At 40.6% G+C, this 21,060-nt stretch overlaps 1 protein-coding gene across 3 annotated transcripts in view; it reads right to left on the bottom strand.

Annotated features, from left to right (window-relative positions):
- unc5cb (unc-5 netrin receptor Cb) overlaps positions 1 to 21,060 on the bottom strand; it is a 109,228-nt gene that overhangs the window by 40,247 nt on the left and 47,921 nt on the right. For all 3 annotated transcript variants that reach the window (XM_051412770.1, XM_051412771.1, XM_051412772.1), the window contains exons 2-3: positions 7,550 to 7,780; positions 3 to 146 (exon numbers count right to left, since the gene is read on the bottom strand). In XM_051412770.1, coding sequence (XP_051268730.1) covers positions 3 to 146; positions 7,550 to 7,780 — 375 coding nt within the window. The remainder of the gene's footprint in view (positions 1 to 2; positions 147 to 7,549; positions 7,781 to 21,060) is intronic.

Here is a 21,060-nt window from a genome sequence, read left to right as displayed (position 1 = left end):
ACAGGCGATTCGGACATGGGCTTTGCGGCTCTTGGTGGTCCCTGCGGAGCTCCAGGCCACACACTGACACCAGAAGTCCTCTGGCCCAAACAACTCCTCCACCTGCTGCCGAGTGATCTCTATGCTGGCCTCTCTCACAACCAGGCCTGTGAGGGGAGACAGAAAGGATTGAAGGGGAGCGAGATAGAGAGAAAACAATGATTGCATACAAGAAGAGGGAAAGAGAGGGGGGAATGAGGGAAGGGAAATGGGGGAAGAAAGAATTAGTATTTATAAAAAAGAAAACATGGAGAACAAGTGAAAATGAGGAACCAAAATGAATCAGCTGATATATCACCTTCACACTTATCCACGCATTGTGTCACATTCTCTTAAAAGGGGAGAGACTGATGCTAGTGTCAATACTAGATCCAATCAAACAAACCAGTACAATTTACATCAGTCATATCACATGCTTAGACACTGGGTATTTGTGATTTTGTGTGTGTGTGTGTGTGTGTATCAGCACCGATTCTGGAGCCAAAGCGTTGAGCCGTTTGGGTCTGGGCCCTGTGGGGGAGGATTCTCTGCGTCATGGCTAACACAATCCTGTTTGCTAACTCCTCTGATTACTGCTCATCTGGGTGCCAGGACCCAAACAAACAAATCATCCCCAAAACAAATGCCTCTACCCACAGCTGCCCCTCTAGAGCAGATTATGCTGCTCCTAGAGTCTGTACGTCTGTATATCTGTATATGTGAGAGCATATGAATTAAGTGCATGCATATATGTATGCATTATGTGGTGCAAGAGCAAGTTACAGATGCTTCCCATGCATCCAGCTCAATCCCTCATCCTTTTTTGATAGAATGGAATAGTTATGAGGACAATGGTGGTATCATTAAGTGCTTGTGAAAATGAGAATTAGTAAATTAACACTTCCATTTACCTTTTGAATATCTGACCCCAATGAGAACAGGGTCAATACTAAAATAAGAGAATTATAATATATTCTATATGAGACACCCTCTATTGTTTCAAGTGGATGCTGCTGGCCTCCAGAAAAACCTGAATTAAAAACTTGGGAACACTTTCATTGACTCAATAGTGCTGCAACAGTTCAGCATTCACAGAAGAGCATTCATGCTGTGGATATCCCATGCCACCTTATTCCCCAAGTCCTGCTCTATTAGCTTTAAATATAAGGGTTGTGCAGCCCACTGTCATTTTCCTGGAACTGTCATGCTCATGTACCTGGTCAGCAAGAACGTGAAAGTGGGCTGTGACATTCAAATTATGCCCAGTTGCTACTAGAGGGCCTTTTGTGTGCAGAGGAAACATTTCTTACGCCATTAGCCCAATCACCAGCCTGTACCATTACCACCAGGAAGGATGTATCTACAGATTTATGGTGTTTCTCCACCAAATTCAGATCCTGTCATCAGCATTATAAACCACTCAGACCTGGGAGCTTTTTCTCCCCTTTTGCTGACAGAGTGACAAAGTCTTCTGTTGCAGTTGTAGTACATCCAATTCAAAGTTTAATGAGTTGTGCACCCTTTTATTGCAGTTATGTACACAGATATACAGGCTGCTTACAATATTGACCAAATTTTTTGATGACATGTACAAGGATGTGTACATCTTATTGCTGTTACAGAGAGTATGCTCTATGTTTTTGACCGGGAAAATAGCTAAAGTTTACAAAAAACAACCCCAACACTCTTTCCTTAGTGCACATCATTGCCTGCTAATTCAAAAATAATGGTGAGGCTGGTGTCTCTTGACCAAACACAAATTAAAAGGGCTGCACAGAGTGCATGCCAATTCAAACAGGGGGCAGTTGTGGAATTAATGATGTGGCCTTGTTGTCATAAGACCAAAAGTACTAGTACTAAACTGAAGCTACTCTTGATAGAGAATCAACTATTCAACTTGCCTTTATTTGAGAACGGTATCTCCTTGTTCCTATAGTTTTTGATATTAGAAAACTACTGGGAGGCGGAGAAAGCTTTAGATAACTAAGTATATCACAAAAACAATGTTATGGTCAATCACTAGCTAGCTAACATGTTATCAAAGGTTGATAACATTGCTCACAATGTCAGAAACTTTAAGCTGCTAATAATAGTATTGTTTCTTCATGTTATTCATTTCTTTTTAACTGAGCTTACCTAAGAGAGATAGCATGTGTTGTTGATGTGACATCATTTATCATGTGTCACAGATCATTGACTCATCGGTGGCCCACTGTTCATTCAATCAGTAACCTAATCTTTGCCTGAAATCAAATTCATTACATAGTGATTCACTACCTTCTGAACTAGAGATAAAATGGACCAATTTGAGACACACTGTGAACGTTTGCCAGTAATCGAAATGAATAAAAAGTCAGTTTAGCTTAATTGTGTAAACTCACTTAGATTGTAATCAATTTATCAGCAAAACTGTGGCTGTAATCTGTTGGGCAATTTGTATCCCTAATATTAGGAAAGGGCCAAAGGACCATTGCTATGTTCCTTAAACGTTTAATTCACTGTAGCTTGCATGCATCCAGTCTTCTCTGTCATATATATATTGTGAGAAGTCAAATGACAGGGAAAAGTCTAACAAATGATGAACTGCAGTTTTGGAAATTGCTACAATGGAATAGAAACTAATGAAAGAAAGAAAATTTATCAAAACGCAAAAAGCAATTTCTGTCCACATGAGACTGACCGTATCAATATATTGTCTTACTCGGTTTATGTGTATGCTAATAACCTTTACCTTTATATTCCTCTTCTGGATGACCACAATTTGAACAAAGGTTCAGGATCTATTCTGCAGTTCCAGGAGGTTTATACAGTAGGTGTCTGAATATCTGGCTGAATGAAAAATGCAAAGAGACTGGATGGTTAAAAAATGAACATGCCATTTTACTTCAGGTTCAGTGCATTCACACAGCCTCCTTGCTCTGGCACACACACCAAGCACAGTGACATCCCACACACCAGCTTTGCTCTCATGTAAAATTTACACAGTGTGCCGACAGGCAGACGAACAGCCGCGTCTGTTGTGTGTGCATTATGCTTCTGCGTGTAAGTGTGTCTCCACATGCATGCATGAGTCGAGGGGTGTGTGTCTGTGGTTGTCTGTACTGTGTATTCCACTGAAAGGATGTGTATTGAGAATTTCAAGGATGGATGTGATGGATGTGAGAACATCACACACTGAGTAGCAGAGGCAAAATCAATAGTGGAAACAATAAGTAAGCAGATATGAATTCTCCGAAGGTGTAAAACACGTGCCAGAATCGGTTAATTTTTTTTTCTGTCTGTGCTCCAGACTGTTTGTGAAAAATGTTCTATAGTGGTGAATTATCTGTCTGACATTGTTAGAATAAGCCCTCTGCACCAAAAGATAACTTAAAGTGATGATGACGACTCCTTAGAAGGACTACTCCATGACTTCATTGCTATTACTAAAGCAGGATTAAACTTTCACTGATGTGTTGCTCTTGAAACACATCAGAAGGATCACTCTAGCAGAAGAACAGGGCTCTGAACTGAGCCTGCTGACCTCATTCAGTGACTTCATATGTTTGCTCAGCTAGCAGCTCTTAGCACACTGTATAGCATTACAATGGCAACAACGAAACAAAACAGACACAGACTTCCACTCTCAATTTGCAATCAAGAGGGGAAAAGCAAGTGTGGCCCATGTCAAGACCAGCAATGAGGGGCTACTTCACACCCGTCAATGTGGCCATTAGGAGTAGAAATGATTCTACAAAAGGTCCCATTAATAGCTGGCTGAAGTAGGGCGCCTCATTGGAGATGATTCATTATTAATGTGGTCATTAAAGTGAGCTAGCCTAGCTCCTTAGTATTAGCACTGGCTAACATTATTGATCAGCCCAGTCAAGCAGAAGAGAAGGCATTGGTCATCGAAGGAGAACTGAAGGAGGAAGGAGAGGGTAAGTGCTCTGATTATCTGGCCAGATGAAGAGCACTCCCGTTTGATCTTCTAACTCCTATCTCATAGAGAGTGACAAGCTGTCTCCAGTGTATATTACACTAGCTATGCCTACTTACAATTAATTTGCTGCTCATTTGCTCAGATCAATGCTCACAGCAGACTATAACCTGCCCTTGGAGGTAAAAGCTACAGTGTTCAGGTGATGGCAGGCTGAGCATCAAAAGACAAATCATCACTGTGGAGAAGGCTATTTGTAAAAATTGTCATGACGCTTTGTTCCTTCACACCACTTTTTCATTCTTGCCTCCTGCTTAGTAACATTTTGCACATGTGATTTGAATCTGACTTATTTTCATGTGTCTCCACATTATGAGTGATTCATAGTCACATGCTCACACAGATGAAACTTCCCTACTGTTCCCCAGCTGGACTTCAACAACAAAGCAGCAACTCTTTTATACAGGTGCAATGACAATCCATCCTGCCAACTTTCGTTGTTTCTGTTCAGAAAAGAATATATTTTCTCTGCTGATTTATTGTGTTAACTGGCTGCAGCTCTTAGGATAATCACATGCAATCAAACAGTCTATTATTTTCTACATGTAATCACCTGTTCCTTAGAAAACAATCATTTCCAATTACACAACTTGAGAAGGTAATCAGTTTTGTGTATTGTATGTACTTTTGTGGGGGTTTTGTTTCACATGTGTTCCACGTGGCCTCACTGTGTGTCACATCCACTGGATTAAAAAGCCTTTGGATAGAACATATACTTGTGTGAGGTCTGAAAAGCCGAGAACTGCAGGTGAGTTCTTTCATGCTGCAAAAAATATTGTGCAGGGAAAGGTCATCAGTGAATCAAGCCCCATATTGCTAATTACATGGCAACTAATGTTGCACAAATTGTACTTTTAGCAGGTAGTTGTTTTTATGACGCAAACATCTTAAAAATTACTGCTATTTGAGTCATACAGTGACCATAAAAAGCATTCACCCCCTTTGAAAATATCCATGTTTTAATGTGTTATGTTACAGCCTTGAATCAAGCTAGATTTGATGTGGCTTCTCTGATAGTGATCAACAGAAAAAGACCATTTAAAGTGAAAACAGATCTCTATAAAGTGTTAATTAATTAATGAATGAATTAATTACAAATATAAAACACAATTTACTTGTTTGGATAAGTATTTACCCCCTTGAAGTCAGTATTTAGTAGATGCTTTGCATATGTGGACACAATACTGACTCACTAAACTTCCATATATAAACATATCACTTCGTAGAAATCTGTTTTCACTTTGAAATTAAAGGGTCTTTTTCAGTTGAAAAAGCCACATAAAAAGTACTTTGATTCAGTGAGTTAATACTGAATACTTTTTATTGCCACTGTATTTGACTCTTGACGAAAATACTGTGTAAAAATGTAAAAATAAATCACTCCACCCTACTGTTGTCAAGCCTTTTAAGACCACTACTCCATTTCAAGTGCCACACACACATAATACACACAAACCAACAGCTCTACATTGTTGTTCCTGTATATGTATGTACAGTGGACAGCACTTTAGTTGTCATACCAGTGTGTCAAACATCTGGATAAAGATGCAATGGATGCAGCCTGTAGCCTAAATATCATTTGCAGTTTCTGCCCTCACTCCCTCACTCCCTCAAACTCATTATCTCTTATTTTGTCTTATTTCCATGAGATCATAAGTTCTCGGCTACATAAAAGTAAGACATAGAGACAGGACGAGAGAAAAAGAGAAACACACGAGTACTAGGAAGAGAGGAAGGTAGGAGGGAGAGATCCAATTTCTTTAGGCTACACTATCAGTGGTATTGACCAGGCGGGCCAGTTTCTGTCGGTGCTCCTTTTCTGTCAATCTGGGGAAATCAGAGAGCAATGGAGTGGGTTGAGAGAAGCTGTGTGTGCTCTGCGTGTGTGTGTGTGTGTGGGGGGGGGGTTGCAGGAGCATAAATGAATGAATCTGTGCAGTAAATAGCCTGTGGATATGGCTGTGGAGAGTGTATGATGTGTGGGTTGTTTTCCATGTTGATGCTTTTAGCACAAAACCCACTGACACAGAGGCCAAGAGCCACTGCTACCTTCAACCTCTTCTTTGTCATAATCATAACCATGAAACACATCCTCAGATCTGTGTATTCTTCCTAAAGTACACAAGGTCAAAATAAAAGGATTTCAGGTTGGGATTCAGTTTTTTCTTTTTTTTCCAATGCTCCTTTTATATTTGTGCTGGCTGCAACAACCTTTTTTATATGCTTCTGTATCTTGTACCTGTGCTGCAACACTACTGTGTTTTTTGTTTTTAGTTAGTTTAGTTAGTTCAGTGAAACAGGACTTGGGAGGCATTTTTATTATATGCCACAGATACAAAATGCAAGAGAATGCTGGGTGTATGTAAGTGCGTGCCTAAACATCCACATTTAAGTGAAGGAGCAGCTGTCAGTGTGTCTGTGTGTGTTTGGCAAAACAGCGGGAGGAAAAGAGTAAATGCAATGTGATTGGTACCTGTGGGCGACAGAAAGAACTCAATTTCCAATACAGCAGCTGAATGCAGCCAATCAGTGCTGGGCTGTTGTGTGTAATGGCTCTGGTGCCTTTGGGGGCTGAATTCTGTTGAAAACAACCCTGCTGGAGCTTCACTACCCTTTACTTCCTCTAGATGCTTACAACCATGTACATTAACACACACCTGCACACACGAGGCACACACACCACAAAAGCGGTGATGCTATATGCAAAAAGAAAGGATGTCTTATTGAGACGTTCTTAGTCCAGCCTTTTCTCCAGATGACTGCTTGATCAAATAAACTGGCTTGAGCCACTTTTTTGGGAGCACATGTATGTTTTGATCAACCCTACCACCTACAAAATATAATTATGCTACTAATTTGCTATCTGAATTATGATGTCTGGGAACATTTTTGCCAGTCCAGGAAGTGTGATCTTCTTATACCACACAGAAGTCATTAGGTGGAAGTCAGGGTAAATGTTTGGGCATAAAAGCACAAGATTTTGCATCCAACATGTTCTTAGGTTTAGGCTACTAAAGCACTTTGCTAAGGAACAATCTTGGTTTTGGTTAAATAAATTAATGCATCTTGTGTCATGCTTCAAGTTAACTTTGACTTTCTCAATATTAAACAACACAAGGGCATAGTGGAGGTAAACCCAAGTAAACTAAATTTATCCACAACTTTGAAATGAGGCTGAGAGTTATTTTCAGATAAAGTGTATCAATCAATCAATCAGGGGAAACAATGTATTGTATTTACCACTACACCCCTGAACCAATACAACAATCTTTCACTAGGCTAATCCTTAATCAACTGCTTTGAGTTTCTAAAACATAACCATAAAAACATTAATTGTGTCAGTCAGGAGTGAATTTTGTGGGGAACACAAATAAAATACATTCAGTAAAAAAACGGTGTCTACATTTGTTCAAGTTGAATTATTCCTTGGTAGTTTGACTGAAAGCACAATCTATTCAGCAATGCCTCCTATGCATTTGCAAATGCAAATTTATATATATGAACATCATTTTTGCACACTTGAAGGTGTATGTAGCTGATCTGTTTACTGACCAGAGTTCTCGTCAACCCGCTCCTCCACAGTGTGCTCCTTCTGGTGAACCCACTCGCTGTTGCACTTGAAGTAAATCTGAGTGGCCGGAGTGGCCTTGCAGTACAGGTTGACCGGCTTGTTCTTGACGATGTAGGCCTCCTCTGGTTCCATCAAAAACACAGGCAGCGGCTCAGGGGGATCTGAAGGGAAGGTTTCCGGCAAATCACCGAGACCAATGAAGTCATCGTCAACTGTGAAGAGAGAGATGGCAACAAGATGGAGGGAAGGACATAGGAAGAGTAGAAAGGAAAGATGAAGGGAGAAGTTGAGAACAGAGGCAGAAAGCCCCAGAAAGACAGAGAAAGAGAGAGAAAGGATGGGTTGGGAGAGAGAAAAAAGCAGACAAGAGACAGTGGGACAGTGTATTATAACCACAGTCTTTGCATGGGATTATCCATTCGCACAGCACACAGTGAAATCCCTATCATTTGATATTTTGGAATGTTTACACAAGTGTATTTTAGAGCGCAGGAAATTCTGGGATTCCTCTCAGGCAATAAGGCTGCATGGATTTACAGAAACTGGACCGTGCTTGGTCTAACCACAACCAGCTACTGCTGAGAAATGAGAGAGGCAGAGCCAATAATGAGAAGCAGAGTTCAGAGGTTGACTCTGAGGAACTGAAGTTATAAGCTGATCTCTCTGTGTCTCCCATTTTCTCTCTTGCTCTCTCTCTTCCTCTTTGCTTTTGTCTCTCTCTTTCTCTCTTTCTCACACACACACACTAGCTTACAGATACATGCACACATGCACACACACATGCAGCAGATCTAATGACCTCAGGCTTTTGGCCCAGTTTGTGCCATTCCTCGGATACTTCTGCAGCAGACAGATACGCTTCCCTGTAATTACAACTCCCTTTCATCTCTCTGTCTTAAATCACATACACACAACTGCATGTGTATGTGTCATCGTGCACAAACACGAACAAATGCTCACAAAACATTGCAAGCACACAAATATATGGGCGTACACATCCACGAGCGAGCACGGCTAACTTTCTAACTCTTTGAAGGGGGGAGGATGAAGCCTATTCGCCACCCCATTTGTCACCTCCAGAACTGTTCTATTCTTACCATCGAACCGGTAGACATCAATTATTCACAAGTGTGAAAGAAAGAAGGCAGAGTAATAGAGACAGAGATACAGTGGGAAACAGAAGGTGAGGGAGAGAGGGAAGGAGAACAGAGAGAGACTCAAAGTAGAGCCTGAAAGTAACTCAGCCAGACAGACATAAGATTGAGACATCGAAATGGAGTTGGGCAGACAGACAGAAACATAGCACAGGAGGACAGAAACAGGAAGGCAGACTGTTCGGATAACAAAAGAGTTTATCAGCCCATCAGTAATTCTTCCATGTCCTTCTATCTACCCGCCTCCCTGTCCTGTGTGGACATGCTGGAGCCTTGTTGTCTGACAGAGGTTGCCTCCTCGATGCTTCGGGAGCACTAAATAATGTCTCGGCTGAGCAGATATCTCCCCACGATTTCTCTCTAATGTTATCTCTCCCTCCATACCTGCCACAGATTGAAGTTGATTGCTAGGAAATGAAAGGGCAGGGGTAGCCAATCAGAAAATGACCAAAGAGATCCTCACCACAGGTGGAGGAGGGGTTTGTCTGTGTACTTATGAAAGTGTTTGTGTGTGTATGATACTGGGTAATGCTCTTTAGTATGTGAGTGCGTGACTCCTTTTCATCAGAAAAAGTTCCAACTTGCTTTACTCCTTCCTTGGCTTTTAATCTGTTGCTAATTGAGTAGAGGCAATGAAGCCTCAAGTGACCTCTGACTTTTAAGAGTAACCGCTTCCTTACACAGTTTGTGTTTATGTGGGTGCAAGGAAGCGCTGGAACAAGATCATTAGCTGTTTTGATCAACTTTCATCTTTTGCTGTCTAAACAGGAAAAACACTTTGAAACATGGTCGAGCTCTTCATCTTATGTCTTTATGTAGGTGATGACTCTTTAATGGAGAAGTCTATTTTAGCAGACCTTGGCTTAGTCTGTTCTTTTTTGCTCCATAGTCCTCAGTCCACCCACATCCTCAGCCAGGGGACCCTGACCCAGAAACAGGCAAAGAGAGCGAAGGAAACTCATTAAAGATTGTGTTAGCCTTCTTTCACCCTCCATTCCCATTATCTCTCCATCTCTCTCTCCCTCCTGGCTCCCTCGCTCTGTCGAACTGTGAGGTAGAGAGATCTGAAACAGCCATGAAAGCGTCGCTCCTTTCACACACACACACACACACACACACACACACACACACACACACACACACACACACACACACACACACAGACGCTCGCCTCATATCCTCACACATACACCCGCGCAAGCATTAATGCGCGCAGAGGCACACACAAACACGCTCACAGATATTCGAATTCATCAACTTCCTCAGTGCGAGAAATAATAAATTCAAGTGAATGGAACTAGCCCTCCAGTGAAAAATCAGCCCAGAAATGAAAAAAGACACCACATGACAAAATGAAAGACCCTGACTCTTACCAATCATACTTCTCCCCCCCCAAAACCCAACACCCCAGCCCCTCCCTCCTCTCTCCCTGGTGAACAGAATACTGAGAGCAACAAGAAGCTCAAAGAGAAACCCTACTTTTCTGGCTCCCACCCCCCTGCTTCCATTCATAAGCAATGAGAAATCACTTCATGATAGTAAAATAGTTTAGAGGTTTCGGCATCACCATGTTGAAGATGATGCAAGCTTACACACAGCTACAGTGTGTATAATCACAAACCTAATATTCAACAAGTACAGAACTTATTACCATACATCTATACATTATGAAATACTTTCCCCTCTACTTTTTATGTCATATCCCTTTAACAGGAACATTATTACGGCATGCCTCCACTGTTTGATATGCAATATGGATTTTGCCAAGCAGTTGTAATTCTGTGGCTTGATTTTAATCAGAAATTGCCTCCATATTGAGTGTTTAAAATTTAATGAAATATGTCCTCGCAGCACTTTTATTCAAATTGTATTTTGCTCTGTAATTGGGTGAGTTTTCCTAATTCATATTGTAAGTCTTATTAGTGAATATTTTAAGACTCCAATTGAATATTAGTTGAATTTTATATCAGTTCCACATCCTAACTACAAAATGTTTTGAAGATAAATTAGCTGCATATTGCCCTCAAAATAAAGGTAATAAATGGATGAAATTTGATTTCCTGCATTGTCAATGAATTCATCAGGTAGAGGGCAAAATGGTCTGCAAAAAAGAAATTTGAAAAAGGGTAAGAATGAATCAACCAAATCCAAGCCCAGCAAGTGGGAGTGAAGAGAGGTATGAGAGGGTCTTGGCAGACAGCCCCTCTTTAGCTTGAGTCAACTCCAATAACTGTGGGAGTGGAGCAATTTTAAGAGATTACATTTTGGACAAAGTCAAACCATAACACTGGCACAGCTACACATTAAAGCACATTCTCGGAGATAAGACATGAACCAAGTTCTAAAAGGAATGTGCACACAAAGAGGCACATCTTGAGCTAAAAAAAGAGTATCTGTGTTACATAAATACATAAACTGTTACATAAAGAAGTGCGCAACACCCACACCAGATACAACAGAGGTTAGAGTGTGCACCTTGTGGCAGGGTTTGGTTTGCTCAGTATGTGGTAAACAGCTCGCCAAGACCTGAATGACCTGTCCAATTAACCAAAGTCTCTTAGTCTCCTTGTTTCCTATGCTTCTCATTTCTTCTACAAGTTTATATTGACAGTATTTTCCTTTAATGTTGTCTGGGTGACCATCATTTCACAGAATCTTAGACACAACGGGGGCATAATGACTCGCTTACATCCATAGTTTCCATTAGAAATGAGCTCTGGATTGCTATAGAAAGAATCATCCAGCATCATCCAAATGCAGTTTAATTATACCTTAAAATGAGCTACTGCAATATCTCCTGAAACATTATTACTCCTCATTTCTGCAATCAGCATACCACTATTACTGGACCATCAATACGTTAGACACAGTAATGAGGTCTATTGTGCTGAGAAAAGTGAAAACTGATGACAGAACATCCATAACATATGAGACACCAGTCAGTGTCCAGGCTGCGATGACTTCGTCCTAGGCTTAAGCTATTCCTCTATCGCATTTTCACTATTCCCCCTGGAAATTTTACATGTTGACATTTAAATTATAAACAGGAGCCAAAGTCAATTTTCCATGAAAGATACTCTGGAAATTTGTCATCTCAAGACCTAGAAGGATTTCTGTAGATTTCTCTAGAGTGAGCAGAAATAGCATTCCAATGCAGAGCACACACAAGATTATTATGTACTGAGTCACCAACAATGTGAGTCCATCTATGTTACACTGGAGATAGGGCCCCCATCCACATCACAGGGGAATAATCCTTCAAATCTATCCAAGTATAAAGCATTATATCTTGCTTATGAAGCTATTTCTGCAACTTTTCACATTGAAGGCATAGTGTAAGATATGTTTTACTGACATTGGTGTTGAAGTGTCCTGTCTCATGACCCTGAAGAATAAAAATCCCAGTTTAGCTCCAATAAACTGATATTGTATTGTAGTCAATATCATATACATATGTCATATGTTGTCAGTGAACATTTTGCAGATTGAGCTCTGCATAAATATTTTGCATTGATTGATACATAAATGCACCAAGAAAAACTTTGCATACCCTAAAAAATCAAAACTTGATTTGAAAAGCATTTGTCATTAAAAGGACAGAGGTTGAGCCCAAGCAATAGTTTGTTTAATTTAAGCACTGCTTTTAACATTCTTAAATGTATGATTTATCTTTTTCTCAACTGTGGTTGGCTTATTTATGACAGTATCTATAAAGGTATATGGCAAATATCAATGTTTTAACATTTAACAGTAGCAAAGCAACAATTAGAGGTTAACAGAGATAGAGACAGTCATATGTGATGCTGATAAATATAAAATGCATTCTCAAATAGACATAGAGATTATACACTATGCCCTCTATGTATATACAGCACTATAGTAAATATATCACCTGTTTTCCTGTACTGTACACATATGCTGAATATTTGTAGGACTGTATTTCTTATATCATATATTGTATGTGAGTGTCTGCGATAACAGCTTTTGAACGTTGGGCTCTGACACCACTGTGCAAGATAAGCTCTCTCTATTTTATCTCTACTCACACAGATTTATTGTCCCAAGGAAAGCACTGTATCAGTGGAGCCAATGTTTCCCTTCAATCAGGGGAGAGTCAAGCTGAACAAGGATGAACACTGGCATAAATCTCTCTTCATCTCTTCATTCCCGTTTTATTCCTATTTGTCCTCCTCACCCTCCTCTCTTTCCCTCTTGCCTTCCCCCTTTCACTTTTCTTTCCACTCATCCTTCTCATCATTCATATATACATTCCTGCTACACATAGTGACAGAGATCGGTAAGTGGTCTAGATAGGTAGACAACGGGGAGTTTTACTAGGCAATGTTTTTGCTATGCTGCAATGGGGAAGGACAAGAGGCGGTTTGCAGCTGAGTGGTCAAGCAGAATAATAAACCACTCAGTTGTCATGTCAATTGAAGCAGGGTAAATAGACTGTCAATCAGATCTACCTATAAATGTCCTTTGAGCACACCTACCCATTATATTGAGTGATCATTAATCAATGGTAACGACTTCCTTTAGTCAATACTTGTTAGTATTGGACCCATACATCCAGTGGTTTAAATCAATATGTAGGGCTGTTGTTTTAAAAGCAAAATCTTTTAGAAGCTCCATGAGAAACAGGAAAACTGAACACAGGCTTCCTTCCACTCTAATGTCTCTTTCCAGCCAAGTGCTTTATATACACTAATGTGTCTACACACATTGTCCGCGGGGCCCCATCTAACGCTTGGCTGCAGCAGGTATTTATTGATTACTGTTAGGGCCCAGTGACCCCTCCCTCACCCTGTCCTTATCTGAGCCTCTCTGTTGGGGCGTGCTAAGCACACTCATATTTCATCTCTAGGGAATCCTGCCATCACACAACCCAGCAGGGGAGGAGAAGTCACGAAAAACAAGCAGACATTCCCTAAAGTTAAAAGTCAGGTGGCTTCACAGTAACCTCCCAATCAGTTCACCACTCATGGTCATTCCACTGCAGGCCAGAATCACAGTGACCAGGGGAGAGCCCATGGACCCTAAAGCTGCCAAATAAACCAAATGAATAATTCAAGCAGGGCATTATAGCGGCCCAATCCATGGGTCTTATCTACTAGAGTATAGGATGTCATTGGAAAAATGAATCCGCACAAATTGATCTAGCCCACTGCAGTAAAGTGTAAACACACAGCTGAGAAGAAAGCAGTTGTAGTGCTGATTAGTGAGCCTGGAGATAAGCATTTAAAATGTCTCTACTGAGAAATGGAATAAAACAGTGCCCTGTATTTTCCTGTGACCCTAGTGACCTTAGGTTATTAAATAGACAGAAAGAAGGAGAATCTCACATAAAGAAAAACATATGGTAAGAGTAGTCATTAAGTTGTGTAATCAATTTCAGACCACAGTAACATCTCTCTCTTCCTGTTTTTCTCTTTTGGGGTGTTTACATGTTATCCCTGACCTTCACTGGGTCCTCTCTGGCTGCACTCTGGCAGGAGGCAGCTGGTGGTTGCCAGGGTCATGCTAGGCCTTGGCCACTGTCTGTCCAGTCACATCACAGCGCGAGGTAAGCCAAGGTCAAAGCATCATGATGATTAAGGCTCATGATTTTCATATTTCTTTAACCAGTTTTAACCCCCCAAATACTTCATAAAATATAAGTTTAAACTAAGTTTCTGTCAGAACATACAGTACCTAAATGTTGGTGTTTCCTGTGGCAAGAATGCACTGTCTGCCTCAGTAATCAAGGTCCTCTTGCAAACAAACAAACAGTTATCAAAAAAGACGAGAAACATTGGTAGAAAATGGAAATGAGTTGCAGAAAATGTGCCAAATTCCATCTAAGTAAAAAAATATGTTCATGAAAAATGAGTGTTTACACAGGCATTTTTAAAACCAGATTTTCAGTTTTCACTGACTAATCTGCATTCTTTTAATTAAAAATTATATTATAAATAATGAGTCCTAGTCATAATAGGGTAACCAGAGGTGACCTTCAATCCATGACTAACAGAGATATGACTATGAGATGGGTGATCACAAATAGTGCCAAATTGGGAATGCAATCAACACTATCTGTTCAACTGGGTTAAATGTACAAGAGCAAGACATTTAAAATATATGTGCAAAGACGAATTAAGGTCTTTCATCTCAGGCGAGCAAAGGTCACATTGCTTTGATGCACAAACAAGTTATTATCCATGGCAATTACAAGCATTTAGCTGTTTTCAGTTCCTTTCATTTACTGTTTTATACAGACAATGTGTTTGTGTGTATGCTGGTTAGTTGTATATGTTGTAAAGTGGCCATTAATTGAAAGCTTTTAAATTGCATCTAAGTAAACCAAGTAAAATATTTCATCTATTTATTCTCATTTTGGGATCTCTTTATTTTATCGCTCTTACTCACATGCATCACAATCTCACAATCTCTGTTTCTCTGCAAGTGTTTTTCTGCTCACTCTCCTGCAGTTATGGTTTTTCAACGTCCTGTCTGCACTGTATATTATCCCACCCTCCCCTCTTCCCCATTTGCTCCCTCCTGGATGAAAAGCCATTTTGGTGGTTGATTGGAGAATGATGCTGCTACTTAGAGAGTCACTCCATCAGCACCGAGGGAGGAGAGGAGAGCGCGAGAAGAGAGAGAAAAGCTCAGGAGGAGTAGTGGCTCCCTGGGGCGCTGTAGCTGTGATGGGTGAGCTGTCAAACGCCCCATTGTCCAAATTACCCAGCAAGCACCATGTCACCACCCGGGACTAATTTACGGTGCGGTACGGAACAGACATCGCTCTATGGATAGAGTCCGGGGGAGAGAAAGGACAGGGGAAACTGGTGTAAGGAGGGAGTGGGTGGGTCCAACCTAACACCTTCCGAAGAGGTAGAATAGGGGCTTCATACACACAGTCTCAAAAGAAAAGCCCAATTAACTTCATGCAGGTTTTGTGTTTGCTATCTTTATGCTTCAAGGCTTCAATGACAGGTGTCAATATGAATATGTGTCATGCTCCTGTGCCTCCCCGCCCACCCACTGCCTGTCGAACACACATTCACTGATGCACAAACACTTTAATACAATTTTAAAGCAGCCATTGCATCCAGATGCCTCTTGCTTCACTTCACTTGCAGTCATAACGACTGGTCCTTTTAGTACAAACTGGCATGCCCATTCACTTGTCACATGTCACACCCCTGGGTGCCCAAAGCCAGACAGGGCCATCACCCTACCCCATACCGACCGGTGGGCTGTGGAGTGGAGCGGTTCTTGTCAGAAGAGACGTGTCACACTCTCTGACCCCTCACTGTGCCCAATAGCTTGATGTGATGCCTCTACTTTGGCTAATTGGCCGAGAGCAGCGGGCAGCCTCATTCTGCCACCAGTGAAAGGCCAAAGGATCAGAATGAAAAACATACAAGCAGAAGGTGACAGTAGGAACACAGGATCGAAGAACTAAGATTACAAAAGACTACATCACAATTATACTAAAAGAATAAACTAGAAAATGAATTGTGAATGTAAAGATGTGTTTGTATAAAAAATTACAAAGTGTTCATGTATTTTGACAGGATATTTCAATGTTTGTTTAAACTTGACATCATACTGTAACAGAAGTCCCAAAGAAGACACTGCCTGTTAAAGGTTCCCTCAAATTTAACATCTCACATTTTCATCAAGCACATCTTGACGCCACATCTCAAGGGAGAGAAAGTGCCACGAAGAATCGAGGATAAGGAATTATATGGTAAAACACAAACTCTACTTTTACGTTTAATAGCACACCTGTGTCTAGCGTGAGAGCTGTGTTGAAAAACTCTAAATCTCTCACCAGTCATCATGCCATTCACCACCACTTCAAGTACTTATTAAACTGGAGAAGGGCTAAATATCCAAGGAAATTAACAATATTAATTAATTTGCTGTGTCAAATTACTGCTGAAAAGACAATCTGCTAATCTGCTCATCAGCCTTACTTATGTAAGGCTGTAGAGGTGTACAAGTAGAAGTTTAAAGTGCTTAAATAAGGAATCTCAAACTGCTAGCCTAGGAGCCATTTCATGCCTTGTTTCATATCAATTTAAACTACCCCTTCATATACAGTTTAAATAAAAACACAGTTTTGTTTTCAAAATGTATTTTCTTTGGAGCAAAATAACTGTTAAGGTTGACAGTTTATAAGAAGAGAGCAGGTTTTTCGGCTGTAATTTGTTGTTTATACAACAAAGATGATACAAAATGATGATATGAAAAAAATCTTTTGTTTTTGTATATTTTTAGTATAATGGTTTTTTTTTAAATATTGCACTCTCTTGATATTGAAGTGGCCCAAATTTCAGTTTGAGACCCCAGCTTGAATATTTCTATTGCGTATATCCAACTGTATATTTACACTCGATAACATTACTCTAATGGGCTAAAGTGGTGCAGAGGGTGTGGCTGCCCTGGGCCCATGGTTCTTTAAGGGCTCACCTTTGGCCCAGTCTGCCTTACTGAACATGCATTTTTGTTGTTAAGTTGAATATTTTGAACAAAGTTTGTTTGTATGTCTTGATTGCGGCAAAGAAATAAGACTCAGACCAGTCTGTCTTCTGCAGCAGAGACAAGCCCTGACCGCTGCCAAGGGGTTCTCGATGGTACACTGTCTGCTGGTTATTATAGTAATGCCAGGAATCACATTGCTTGCAGACTTGTAGCTGAATTTGTTGTCATGTTTGGATTGATTATGTGGCTTTATTGTGTAGGCTATATGGCTGTGTGGCTGTATGTGCCATCCAGCATCACTGAATGTTGTTGCACAACGCAGTGACATCAGCAGTGACAGAAACCTATGTGTTTAAATGACCGATTTTCACACACCAAGGCAAATCTAAAGGAGACAAACACATGAACATGAACACATAGATTTATGGACGATGATGATAATAACTGTTAGTCCAAATTACAGCAAGAAAAGGTAATTATCAGTCATCCCTTCATAGTGTGCTGTGTTCTCAATACAAGAATGACATTATTCAGAAGAGTATGTACCAACCCCCACATATGCACACACACTTCACACAAGCACACCTCATGCACATATATCCTGAAGCACTCAAATGTCCAACCCTCCTCACACAAAAATCCCTGGCAGCACTTTATCTGAAGGACACTACAGACTAGAAGTGTGTCAGAATGTGTGAGACACAGTCCCCAGAGCACAGTCTATTCTCCATGTCTGTCACTGAATCTGGTTGCCTGCTTATTCCCCCTGACATGCACACACACACATACACACACTAAGAGAACCTATGTACACACATCAACTTCTTAAATCGCATTCTTGCCCATCTCGTCAATTAAAATGCAAGATGCAAAACCATGAAATAGCGCTTTAAGAAGTTCTCATTTTTCTTTAAATGCTCTAGAGTGGAGTCCTCTTCTGTGTCCCCAATCGCCAAATAAAGGTACCTGCAGCCATCTACTAAAGACCTCACATGGAATGGGAAATGAGAAGATCATGAGATCAGGATTTACTGTATGCTGTAATACACCAAACATGGGTCTATGCCCTAATGCAGGCTTTGGTGTAACTATGGGTGTGTGTGCGAAAGGGTTTTTGCGTGTGTGTACATGTGTCTGTGTGTGATGGATGAATTAATGTGACAAGGCAGATGTAATGCAGAATCATAAATCTTAGCCCCGGGATCAGCAGAGGGAGAACAGGAGGTGATATATTAAAGGGCACACACACACACCGCAGTTATGGTGCTGATAATAAAAACAAGACCCCAGTCGCAATAGCCAGCTAATAGACATGACTCTATATCTGGCCCTGAGGGTTATGACATGCACACACTCACACACACACACACACACACACACACACACACACACACACACACACACACACACACACACACACACACACACACACACATACACACACATGCATGCATATGACACTACAGACAACACTAACTCTATCCCCTTTTCCAGCAATTTATTATGCTGTTTTGAGCCTAACAGCTTAAGTGTTAGATATGGCTGTAATGCTGTTAAAATCTTAATACTGTTACACAAGCTTGCGTTGTACAACATGCTGATTCCTTACTTACTGTGTAGAGAGCATTGGATAGGGCTCTGAATTGACATGACAGCGTTTCTGTTGAGAATACTGTAGCGGTTCACTGTAGCAAAAACTCAGATGAGGCTGACTGGCGTTACTGTAAGTTCTAACAAGCCTCGTTGTCAAAAGAATCCTGACCAGCTGATCAGAAATCAGATTTCCTCAACAGACTTCTCAGCAAACTCTGACAGCTGTCCCTGTAAAATCAGATGGTCTTTTACGGTTAATGCTCTATTAATTCAGTGTGTGGTATTTTTTATTGTACTCAGACTACAGACATGACAGTTGGTTCTAATCATGATTGCTATTACCATATTACTACAAAAGCTTATACATTTACCTTATTTTTATTCAGTGAAGCGCAAGAGTCATCACACTTGTACACATGTAGTAAGCTAAGCTTGTTTAGCTGCAGACATATTTTCCTGTGAATTAAAACAAATGAATGCAGCTCTTCATATTAAATCCGCAATCCTCAGAACACTGATATTCATCTCACATTATTATACAAATATAAATCTCATTGGGCTTGCATCCTTGTAACTGCAACATATTTCTTATGAGGACATACTTGTATGAGGATACTTTAGTGTTTTGCTAAATATGGCGCATTTGCTGAGCTGAAGTGAGAAGGGGTGGACAGAAATTTAGTAGGAATTACAATGTGTATGGCTGCCTCACAATCGCTGAATGGCGGTGTACAATTTTCCCTTGCATTTTGATACCACTTTTTCTTTCTGCATGTTTATTCAAGGGTCCCAGGATGCTTAATGGGCTTATGCATAACATAAAAAGAGCTTTGTAAGCATTCAAGTCAATTGCAACATGCTCGTTGATGCACATATAGTCTACAGTATGAAATTGTACAATTGCAGTAGGGTGGTGGCTGCTAACTAAAGACTTGAGGAATGAGTTTGCATGCACTTGGTTCATTTGCCCTTTTTCATTTTGTAGACCAGATACCCCTCAACAACATCACATGTCCATGTCCTGTGGCCCAAAATACTGTATGTGTGCCGGATTTGGCAAATCAACATATCAGGCTTGTTATACTGGCTTATACAGCAGGAACAACAAAAAAGCTGTTGTCTCAGCCCATTTCACACGGTTCCTTTCCCTTGTAATATTGGCTTGCTGAGGAATGACAACATAGCTGCTATTACACATTGGATGGGGTATCATATTCACATTGGCTCTTGTACAGTGCACTACACCATATCCAGCTTGGATGATCGATTGCAATCCTCGCTAAGCCAAATGGCCGCTTCTTCCTGATATCACTGCCCTGCCTGCCTTCGTTTCCCAAGCATGGTTATGTGGATGGGAGCTTCCAGAAAAGAGCAGTATGGACAAATATACAGTGATTGTGCTGCATCTTTATGGTATAATAAACACTGATAAAAGTGAACATATGAAGGCATGCACACACATAAACACAGATACTGTCACTGTCACCCTGTTCATGGTATCAGAGCATCAGATATATCCGGACGGTCTCTATATCCGGCAGAGATAGATGGCAGTTCACACCTGGAACCAGAGTGCATCTCAAATATATCTTGAGTGACCACTTAGGATCAGATTCCGCTGCCCAGCTTACATTTTTATTTTCTTCTGTGGACAGAAAATCTGTATACTGGTTTAAATTACCCGAAAAAGGCACTCAAAACCAAAAGAAAAAGTTGAAAACTAAAGTATGCTGTTACAAATCAGAGCAACAGAGAGAGGGAGAAACAAGAAACAAGATGGAAATTCGCCTCTGGTAAAGAGTTTTGTTTTTGTGTTTGGGAGCTTTGTCTTGCTGTGAATACACTGCAAAGATGAAGCTGTTCTTTGTACTGTATGTGGTCCAATGCATTCCTAACCAATTCAGAAAGAGGCCTGAGTGATCAGATTCTCACTGCATTTTGGGTGCAGTCATATTTGTATTTTATATCATCCCCATGTGACTAGGGCCAAAGAAACACTGACTCAAATACATTCAGACATACAGACGAGCGTCAAAGGAAAAACTTGAATAAAGTGTTTGGTGATTATGATGTGAATGTTGTGAGTCATTTGCTATGGCCTTCAGTTCTCAACCAAGTTGAGACACCCATGGGAAATATATGACCAACTTGTTTTTGCTTTTCACCACCATCATCAAAACATCAAATGAGATAGTACATTTTAGAAAAATGTTGTTCGTTCCCCAGTGACTGAAACTGTTGGTGGCTTGTGGTAGCACTTTACATTGTCA

Source organism: Dicentrarchus labrax, unplaced genomic scaffold (assembly GCF_905237075.1).
Source record: "Dicentrarchus labrax unplaced genomic scaffold, dlabrax2021, whole genome shotgun sequence".
Classification (NCBI taxonomy): Eukaryota; Metazoa; Chordata; class Actinopteri; family Moronidae; genus Dicentrarchus; species Dicentrarchus labrax.
Note: the sequence above shows the minus strand (reverse complement) of the source record. Positions and strands in the feature narration are given on the sequence as shown.